This window comes from Pediculus humanus, genomic scaffold, assembly GCF_000006295.1.
Source record: "Pediculus humanus corporis 1103172107534 genomic scaffold, whole genome shotgun sequence".
NCBI lineage: Eukaryota > Metazoa > Arthropoda > Insecta > Psocodea > Pediculidae > Pediculus > Pediculus humanus.
Window position 1 is genome coordinate 13,680 of NW_002987150.1, and position 10,882 is coordinate 24,561.

The 10,882-nt window shown below is 23.4% G+C and overlaps 3 protein-coding genes across 3 annotated transcripts in view; 2 read left to right on the top strand and 1 right to left on the bottom strand.

The window, feature by feature from the left end:
• Positions 1–3,756: 3,756 nt before the first annotated feature.
• Phum_PHUM184130 (protein G10, putative) lies at positions 3,757–4,530 on the top strand (the record flags this gene model as incomplete). Its single annotated transcript, XM_002425188.1, has 4 exons — positions 3,757–3,850; positions 3,956–4,078; positions 4,156–4,322; positions 4,480–4,530. The coding sequence occupies 4 exons, from the start codon at positions 3,757–3,759 to the stop codon at positions 4,528–4,530; spliced, it is 435 nt and encodes a 144-aa protein (XP_002425233.1).
• Positions 4,531–5,633: 1,103 nt separating this feature from the next.
• On the top strand, positions 5,634–8,059 carry Phum_PHUM184140 (uncharacterized protein; the record flags this gene model as incomplete). The annotated part of the gene is made up of 7 exons (XM_002425189.1): positions 5,634–5,810; positions 5,966–6,086; positions 6,247–6,419; positions 6,715–6,895; positions 7,002–7,268; positions 7,402–7,897; positions 7,984–8,059. The coding sequence occupies 7 exons, from the start codon at positions 5,634–5,636 to the stop codon at positions 8,057–8,059; spliced, it is 1,491 nt and encodes a 496-aa protein (XP_002425234.1).
• Positions 8,060–8,314: 255 nt separating this feature from the next.
• Phum_PHUM184150 (uncharacterized protein) overlaps positions 8,315–10,882 on the bottom strand; it is a gene marked incomplete at both ends in the record, with an annotated part of 4,554 nt that continues 1,986 nt past the window's right edge. The window contains 8 exons of the mRNA XM_002425190.1: positions 8,315–8,530; positions 8,620–8,876; positions 8,966–9,091; positions 9,178–9,398; positions 9,493–9,703; positions 9,847–9,985; positions 10,074–10,279; positions 10,372–10,749. Of these exons, the coding sequence (XP_002425235.1) occupies positions 8,315–8,530; positions 8,620–8,876; positions 8,966–9,091; positions 9,178–9,398; positions 9,493–9,703; positions 9,847–9,985; positions 10,074–10,279; positions 10,372–10,749 (1,754 nt within the window). The remainder of the gene's footprint in view (positions 8,531–8,619; positions 8,877–8,965; positions 9,092–9,177; positions 9,399–9,492; positions 9,704–9,846; positions 9,986–10,073; positions 10,280–10,371; positions 10,750–10,882) is intronic.

Below are 10,882 nucleotides of genomic sequence, written 5' to 3' on the forward strand. Positions count from 1 at the left end.
AAACAATTTCTCGTTTTTTTTTTTCTTTTGGGGGGGGGGGAGGAAAGATAATATGTAAATGAATTTTTTTTTTTTGTTTCATTAATTGTATGGTTGTTTTCCATTTTATTAAACAAAAAAAAAAAGAAAAATTCAATAATAAAAATGTAATAATAATAATGCATGCGAATAATAAAACCAAAATAAAATTTTAAAACGAGAGATAATAAATTATTATTATTATTATTTTAAAAAAATTATTTTTTCAATCAAATTATTATTTAAATTTAAATTTGTGATGATAATAAAAATAAGATTTTTGGAAAATGTGCCACGATGTATACTTATCACTCGTTATCAGTGTAACAACCTTTTTTTAAAAAAAAAAGGTTCAAAAAATGTTAAAATAATTTTTTAAAAAAAAAGGAAAATATAAAAACCTTTTTTTTTCTTACCTCGTCGATTTATCCACAAGTTTTCCTATCGCCATTTTCTTTTGTTTTTTAATTGATCCTTTGGGTAACATAAAACAATTACGAAGAAACCATCCAATTCGTGTTGGGTATTGTTTTAATCACCTAAAATTTCCCCCCCGGAAAAAAAAAAAAAAAAAAATTAATTTCGTTTTAAAAATTTGTTATAGGTCGTCGTCACTTTTATAAAAAAAAAAATTTTTTTTTTTTTAAAAAACTTTTACACATAAATTATAAATAAATTCTTTTGTTTTAAAATACACGCGATCGATAGTATTATTATGTATTTTCTTTGTTTAACCTTTTATCAATTCACACGCATTACAGATAATATTAAATATTCAGATAACAAATTTATTTTCCTTTGCTTTCGTTTGTTTCTTTTTTTTTGACTTTTTTTAAAACCCAAATCGGATGAAATGCAAATCAAAAAATAACTTTTCCTTTAATACAATACGTAAACATAAAAATCTCACGCACACACGCACGCACATTCATTGACGTATTCAAAAATCTCTCTCGTGTGATTTTATTCGTGTTAAGATAATATTTACATATCAAAAAACGTTAAAATTTAAATTTAATTTATTGCTAACAAAAAAAAAAAAAAAGCTAAAATTTTATAACATTTTATATTCAATAAGAAAAAAAAATATTATTATTATTATTATTTAAATTAGTATTCAAATCAATATTAATTTAAGAAAATATTTTCTGTCGAAAAAAAAAAAATAATAATAATATATCACCTAAAAGTTAGATAAAATTTCAATTTAAAATTCAACATTAACAAAATTTATTTATTTTAATTTATTTTGAAATGGAAAAAAAAAAAAAAAAAAAAAAATTTAAAGTCTTTAGCCAAATTGAAATTTATTCAGTCATATCATTATTATTATTACTATTTTTTTTTTACAAAGTATTTCTATTTTAAAATTCGTCCAATAATGCCTTTTCTTTTTTTTTTTAAATTTTTTATTTTACTTATGAAAATTATTATAGATTATGACGTCATTATTGACGTATTTTCATTTAAAATTAAACTGATTTAAAAAGAATCATGAAAATGTTTTTCTTTTTTTTTGAGAATTTATTTAAAAACAAGCAAAAGAAAAACGTGTGAAAATTATTAAGGAAAAACAAAAAATTCATTATTTTCTTATATGGAAAACAGGGATACAAATAATAAATTATCCTTTTTTGAGGAGGTGTAGCAGGTGTCAATTCGGTATCTCTTGAGACAAAATCTAAACCTCAACCACCATGAAAAAAAAATAATGAACCATAAATTACACCTTTATTCCACCTTAAAATTAACTTTAAACATAATCATTATTAAAAGAATATATAATACGACGTTAAATAATAATAATAATAATTTTATAAATTATTTAATCGGACTTTAATAAAATAATTAATAAAAAACGTATGTTGTTTCAATTAAATAAAATTGGAGAGAAAGAGCATAAACATAATAATAATAAAGATTATTTATTATTTAATTCGAAAATATTATTTATTTCTTTATTTATTTATATTTTGAATGTTTCTACAAAATAATAATAATAATAAATTAATGAAATTATTATTTTTTTCTTACTAAACCCATTTTAATATTCTTTGAACGTTAAAAAAAATAGAAAAAAGAATTACTTGAATTAAATGAATTTTTTTTTTTGAAAAAAAAATAATCTGAAAAATATATGTATATAATTTTTAATAAATTTATTTTATTTAATAAAAAAAAAAAAAAGAAATTGAATTTTTTTTGAATAATAACTAATTATTAAGAACAAAGAATAGAAAAAAAAAAAAAAAAGTTTTAAAATTTATTCCAGTGGAAAAAAATTGATTAACCAAAGATTAAGGTTGATTTAAAAAGGATTAAATTTGTACTGACAAGGAAAAAAAAAAAAAAGGAATTTTTTTTTTTTTTAAAAAACGTTTGCAGGTTTTTAAAATTGAGATAAAATTTAAAATGTAAATTAAGTAACATCCCAGAATGCTTTTAACCTTAATAAGGTTAAAAAAAAAAAAAAAGGACTAAAGGAAAGCTTAAGTTACTACCACATTGTTATTGATAATTTTTTTTTTTTTTATTTTTATAAGCCAGAAAAAAAAGAAAAGAAATGGAAATTTTTACTTTTTACCCCAAAAAAAATCAAATCAGAATAACAGATAAACTTTCTTTTTTTTTTAATAATATATTGTCAAACTATTGAATAAATTTTTTTTTTGACAATAAAAATTATTCTGTTGAAAATTACAATTAAATTATAAAATTTAAATTGATTAAAATTCTTAGAAATACAAAACGAATGAAAATAATAATAATTATTTCATTGTTAAAAAAAAAAAAATAATTGGAAAATTGTAATTATATTAACCTCAAAAAAGTAATAATAAATTTTTCTTCTGGGAAAAACCAAAAACCAAAAAAAAAAAAAGGAAAGAAATCATTTTTTAAATTTTTAATAGACTTTCTATCGATGAAATGTACTAAAAAAAAATAAAATTTTACGTCAATGAGTCGATTTAAGTAGAACATTTTCTTATCATTAAAAATTAAAATATCTCGTTAGTTTAATTTATATAGGTATATATATATCGTGTTCTATTTTACGGTTTCAAATTTATAAAAATTTAATTTTTTTTTTCTTTTTTTTTTTCATTTTCTTTTTATGGCTTAAAATTAAATTGAAATTTTTAAAGCTTTTTTTTTCTTTAACATAAAAAATTATGTTTCTACTTATATTACAAAAAATGATTACATTTTTTTTCTCATATTCTATCATATCTATCGTTTTTTTGAAACCCTTTAATAATTTTTATACCGAACGAAATGTTATGAGATTCATTTTTTTTTTATTTTATTATTATAAATTTTTTAAATTGTTAATTTGGAGTATTGAAATTAACTTACCTCAGAACAATTTTGGATAATTTTCATATCACTAACAAATACACCAGTTTTAATTTTTATGTGTTCTAATATACGGGCACATTATTTATTTAAAAGTAATTTTGATTTTGCACACAAATATAAGTTTTCATTAATATTATTATTATTACTATTATATAATTACATCATTATTTATTATAATATAAATTATACACCGTAAATAAAAATTAAACCCAGGTAATTACAAAACGCGAAAAATTCGTTATGTTCCATAGCATAGATAAAAATTCTAGTTCCACGGCAAATGACGTAGTTTTGTTACTCCTTGTGACTTAATGGAATCTTTTGTATTTTGATTCGTTATAATTGATTTTTTGCAAAACAATTACATAACTTTTAAAAATGCCTAAAGTCCGAAGAAGTAAAAAACCTCCACCCGAAGGATGGGAATTAATTGAACCAACACTGGAAGAACTGGAACAAAAAATGAGAGAAGGTTAGTTAAAATTCTATAGTCCGTATATTATTGTAATTTATTAAATGTTTTATTTAGAAACATTATTAATTTTTTCTTTTTTTTTTTTGAAATATTTTACTTTAGCTGAAACTCAACCACATGAAGGAAAAAGAAAAACTGAAGCATTATGGCCGATTTTTAAAATACACCATCAGAAATCTAGGTATATATATGATTTATTTTACAGGAGGAAAGCAATTAGTAAAGGTATAGAAAAAATTCAATAATTACTTTTTCCTTAATAAAACTTAAACCTAAATATTAATGTAATTTATAATTTTCAGAATTATATGAATTTTGTTTAAATGAAAATATCGCTGATAAAAATTTAATTGCTAAATGGAAAAAACAAGGATATGAAAATTTGTGTTGTTTAAGATGTATTCAAACTCGTGACACAAATTTTGGAACCAATTGCATTTGTAGAGTGCCTAAAGTTAAATTAGAAGAAGTAAGTCTTATAAATACATTTATAAATATTTCAAATTCTTAATATTTTTTTTTAATTTCTCTGTAAAGTATATAAACAATTATGGATCATTATGAAAATATCACCGAAAATCTTCTTCTTTTAAAATAATTAATGAATTATGTTTTATTTTGTTTAGGGACGAATAGTTGAATGTGTACACTGTGGATGCAGAGGTTGCTCTGGATAAGAAGATGTAAAACAATATTAAGTGTCTTGTTTAAAATAACATGAAAAAATTGGATAGCTTATTATTATTTTAATGAAGGACTGGTATAATAAAATATTCGAAATGACATTGTACCACTGGTCTTTTATTTTTATCAAGTACTGTACAACTTATGTGTTATCTAATTATGAAAACTAAATATTATATAAAAACAATCTAAGATTTTACCGATTTTCTAATTCAAGGTTCATAGATCTAAATTATGACAACCTTAACAAAAAATTTCTGAAAATTTTTGTATTTGTCGTAAGATTTAAATAAAATATTAAAAACATAATTAGTTGTTAGTAACATAAACTGTTTCAAGTGTTTTTTTATAAAAGCTTATTTTAAAAAGAAAATATTGTCAAATTTTGTCGCAGTTTAAGAATAAATTTATTTATGCCAAACTTGATATTAGCGATTATTATTTTTTAAAAATGTGACTTAATTCCAGCATTAGAAACGTCCTTAAATTTGGATCCTTGACATTTTCAAAAATTTTTTCTTTTGCTTTTATACCTCCATCATTTAAAATTTTAGCTACTTCTTCTGCATAAGCTACCCAAACACAATTGGCACATCCAGACATGCAACAATTTTGCGGTTCTGGTGGTAATACGACGTTTTTATAAGACCCATAATTATTCACAGAGCTTTTTGAAAAACGTAATAAAGAATAGGAATTTTTTAATCGAAAAGTAAAAGATGAAATAAATTTAAAATTTAAAGATATAAGCATTTTCCACTATACAATTTGTACCTAAAATTTTAAATGCTACATGCTTCATTGTACGTTGATAATTAATATAACATAATTGTAAAAAGCTTATTTGTTTTTTTTTAAAAAAAACTTAATTTCTTATACATCTTACAAAAAAAAAAGAGAATTAAAATTGAAATTTCGAAATTTGTGGTTAAATAATTAAAAACAGAATAAATTTTATGTCATAGTGTGTCAACTTCGAAATACTTGTTCATCAAATTCTAATGCCCCGACTGTAAAATTGCGTCAAACGAGTAAATTTCTTAAAACTTTATTCTTTAACGAACGTCGAGTTTTATTAAGTAACAATTTAAATAAAATGCCGGCTCAAAATTTTAAAAAGCTTTTAATTTTGGATTTTGGCTATCCGATGGATAAAAATACAACAGAAGTAATTAAATTATCATTGCAAAATGTTATTGCTTTAATGAACATTTACTCCGTTAATCCGCGCCTTCGGGCATTTGGAATATCAATAGTAAATTCCATTTGTAAAGTAATAACGTATTCAAATTGTTTTTACACCTATTATAATGAAATTATAGAATCATTAAATTCATTATATTCTAAGGTAATTTTTTGAATAAACTTAATAATTATGATATTTTACAAAGTTAAAAAAAAAATTTAATTTTAAAATTTCATTACTAGAATCCCGATAATGTTAAACTAACTGTGCAAGAATATCAAAATTCATTGAAAGAATCTATGGAAAATTTGTTGTTAAAGATAAAAGATAGCAATGAAGCATCAACTTCTTTGCAACAAATAAGTTATAAAATCCATTTAGCAATCGTCACGAAAAAAACAGGTAAAAATAATTATTAAAAATAAATTAAAGGTTAATTTTGTAGCTTTGAATTCACTGTTAATGTTTCACATAGTAGAAATAAATAAATTTCAATAATAGTTGTAAATTTTGTTAATTTCAGCATCGATAATTGACTTGATAATTAAAGACACCCTTAAAAAATTATTGAAAAAAATCGAATTCGAAGGATTAATAGAAAAAACAAAATTCACGATAATTCAAATTACAAATGATGCAGGAAAAACAAAAATGATTAAAAGTTTAAATTTTGAAACTATTTTGTGTCAAGAAAATGTTATGGATTTGAATTTTATTTTCAAGGTAAAAAAAATTTTTTAATTAATATTAAAAACATGATTGTCTGTTGTAATAAAATAAAATTAAGAAATTTTAAATAATAAGTAAATGAATGTAATTTTGTTAATTAAAAAAATATTTACATATTTCTCATATTTAAATAAATTACATATCATTTTTTTTTTTTTTTTTTACATATTAAACTAGATTCTCAATTAAAACAGTAAAATTTAAATTAATTTTTTTCTTTGTTCTGTAATTTTTTTTTGTTTTAATGGGTATCATCTTACAGGATTTTTTTTTTAAATTGGAACATGATCAAGAAAATTTACTGATAACGATATCGAAAGAAAAAAATTTGATAATTAAATGCAATTTAGATGATTGTATTTTTAATCCTTCACTTGTTCAAAACGGTTTTAAATTTTCAAATGATTTAATGTTGAAAATATTTTCAGATAATTCACTTACTGGTAAAATAAACAAAAGAAAAACAATTTTTTTTTTTTTTTAGATGATAGATATAAAACAAAGAAATATTTATAAATTCAAATCATGTTTTACGATATTTTTTTATAGATATTAGTAGTTATTACTCAATTGTTAATCTTGAAATACTATTTAAAATTCCACTGTCTGGTTTATGTCCGACATTTGTTTTTGGCAATTCTCAAAGAGTTTTTCCAACTAAAAATTATTTATTAAATTGGACCGAATTAAATTTAAATGAAAAAATGTTTATGGTTCTTTGCAAAAATTTGTCTGACGCGGAACAAGGACTTTTGACGCAAGATAAATTTTATTTTGAAAAATTTGGTCTCACCGTTTATTATTTTATAACATCGGGTAATATTTCCAAAAAAAAAAACTTGATTGATTCAGTGATTTACTGAGGATTTTTTTAAAATCATTTTTTGACAGAATAAATTTATTACAAATAATTTAATTAAGTGCATTTTTGTTTAATTAATTTTTACAGATGGTAATTTATTACTGTTGAATTGTGTTGCTCCCGAAGAATTATATTTCCCTATTAGTTTACGTTATTTGGCGCGAACCTCGTACGACGATTGCGATGAAGAATACGAAATATGTGACCGTAATGTGAAAAATTCATTGAGCCAAATAAAAATTTTAGATTTGTATTCTCCGGAAAAATTTTCATCGGGACTTTACGATTTTTTAAGAAATCGTCACTCACACGCTGCAACAAAAAAAATTTCCAAAGATGAAGGAACGTTCGAAAAACAAAAAGGACGGAAAATTACAAATGGAAAAAATGAAATAATAATTTCTTGTAAAAAACGCAAAACGAACTCTCAACCCATAGACGAATCTTACGGCAAGAAAAAATTATCGAAAGACAAAAAATTAAAAGCTGTTAATGTACATCCGGCATTACTATCTCCCAAAACGAAAAAAAGATATAAAAAATCAAATTTTTACAACGGACAGTTACGAGAACTATCCTTGTCGTTTAACGAAAATTAAAATAATTTTTTTTTAACATTAGTTACCGTAATATCGTTTAATAGCGATTTCAAAATTCTTTAAATACTAGCTCAATATGCAGAAATTTTAAAGTTTTTAAAAAGATGAACAAAAGTTCGAAAATTCTACACATAACCGAATACTAAATAAAATGTAATTAATGTCATCACTTACTTGAATTTATTGAAAAAAAAAAAAAAAAGAACCTAAACTGTTTCCACTTGTCCTTTACGCCTTACTGATTTGTTTGAAGATGAATGATTAAGTGATATCGCTTCTCTACTCTCCGTCACCGGAAAATTTCTATCATTGTCTTTTGAAGAAGAACGATCTTTAAAAAATAATAATAAAAATATAATAAAAATATGTTAATCCCGCTTTTTTTTTATCATTAAACTACTTCATTTTAATATTTTACCATTAACTCCGGTACACAAATCTCCATTTTGTTCGGTAAAGCTAGTTTCTTCTTTTTTTTCCGTACTAATTTTAATTGGCACTTCTACGGGAACAACAACAACCGGTTGACTAGGCATTGTGGGTATGGGGGGAGTTAAAGGCGGTGTTTGAAATTTCCCATGAGAAGCATTTGATATTAATATATTTTCACGTTTTTGCTGTTGCAAAAAAAAAAAAAAAAAAAAAAAAACTGTATTTAGATCTTGATTTTAAAAAAAATTCGAGTGTAAATTTTTATGATAAAAACCTTTAATTTCATGTCTTCTAAAGGGATTTCCTCGCTTCGCGGCCGAGGCAACCGAGGACTGCCACTATTACGTCTTGGACTTCCTCCGGATTCCCTCTGCCTCGAATGAGATCTAGATCCCGTTGAATAATCCCTTGATCTTGCTCCCGTACTAGCGTGCACTCTGGAAGAAGACGTATCTCTTGATCTTAACGAACTGGAAGATTTATTTTCAAGGGAAACAGCAGAACTCGTAGCCCTAGTATTAATCCTTTCGTCTAAAAAATTTTTTTTAATATTAAAAATGATTAATTTTAAAATTTTAAAACGATTCAATAATATAAGCTTAATATTTAATATTTTGTACTTTGAATTTCGGATTGAAGAACTGTTTTCCCGGGAACGTCTCTTCTTAAAGCTGCGTAGCCAGGAACTCGATGATGAGAAGAAGAAAACAATGATCTGTGTTCTCTACTTGATTTACTTGCAGATCCTAAAAAAATAACCAAAATAAATTTTTATAAATTTATCAAAAATTACAATTTTTTTGAAAAAAAAAAAAAAAAAAAAAAAATTTACCATCTCTAGATCTAATCATATTAAATACTGATGAAGAAGGCGTCGATTGACCACTTAAAGGAATATCTAATAATCTGGCAATTGAATGCATTTTTTTTTGCCTGGCTTTCATTCTTCCCTTGCTTAATGCTTGATTTGCGGCCATGCATCTAATTTGATCATCAAAAATAAATTTTGCAGATAAAAGTGGAACTCTGCTATTACCACTTGAAAAAGACGGTCTGAAAATAAAAGAAAAGGAAAAAGATTCAGGCGTTCTCAAATTTAAAAAATAATACTCCACACAAAATGATTATTCACGATTCAATTGAGTACCTGTGAACGGTGATGTGCAAACATCTAGGATCATCTTTATCTCCTACAACTTCAATATCTTGTAAAAATCCTACGAATTTAGCTACCCCCCATCCAATTTTTTCTATATCTGGCTCTACTAAAATAAATTGAATAGACTCTATAACTAAAAATCTTTTTAATTTTCCTCCTTCTTTTAAAATTACGGAGCAAGCAACAAGATCGGAATTATCTAAAATTTAAAATTGAAAAAAAATACAATTAAGTTCATTTTAAATTTTAGAAAAATATTTTTTTTTTTTTTTTAAATTAATTATCTTTTTTATATGCATTAAAAAAAAAAAAAAAAAAAAAAAAAAAAAAAAGATGGCTTACTTAAATCTAACACCGAATCTATGTCGACACAAGACTGCGGATTCAAGGGTAAAATATTATTATCTTTTTCTATTTCTAAAGATAAACATAATTGCCTTATAAGAAAAAACACTCTCATGGCACGACGAGTTTTTTCGACCTTGAAAAAAAAATAATAATAATAGTAAAATGTATGTTTCATTTAATATTTAATTTAATTTAATAAAATAAAATAAATGTATATTAACCTCTCCGCAAGGAAGTCTTTTACTAAATTCAATACCGGTTAACGGAGTTCCAGTAGGTGGTAAAAGTATGTTGGAATCCATTAATAAAAACTCAACGTTAAGAGGTTTTTTTTTCAATTCATTGTATTCATCTTCGAACATGTCTAAAAAAATGTCTTCGCTTTTGTAAAAACTTCTTAAAAGTGAGGTACTTTCCTCTTTAGCCCCTAAAAATAATATATTTATATTTAAATTTTATCAATGCAATGTAACACGTAGCCATTTTTATGAGAGAAAAAAAAAAAAAAAGGATACTTACCAACAATTGCAGCCAAGTGAGCATCACTTAAAACTGTTGAATTGCTAACAATAGACAATTGTAAAAGTAATTTTAAACCCAATTCCAAAGTACATATTCTAATTTTGCTGTCGCTTTGGCAACTACTAGTAATAATTTTAATTAGTTTTTCAATAAATGTCGTTCTAATCCAATTATTGTTATCGTTATTTTCCGATAAAAAGAAAACTTTTTTTAATGTTTCTTTGCTGACTCCACTATTATTACACATTGCATACAATAGACAAAGAGCAAACAAGGCCGAATAATCGTTTTCCTGACACTGAAGACTATTTATAATGGCTTCTAGAAATGGACGGTTGGCGAGATTTTGTGAATTCGAATTAGGATTAATTTCATCTAAAAATATACGTTATTTTTGATTGTTTACATGAGTCAAGCAAATGATTTTAAAACAATTAATTTCTTTTGTAAAAAAAAAAAAAAAAAAGCAAATTTGAATTCAGTGTTAATCACCTAGAGCAAGTAATTT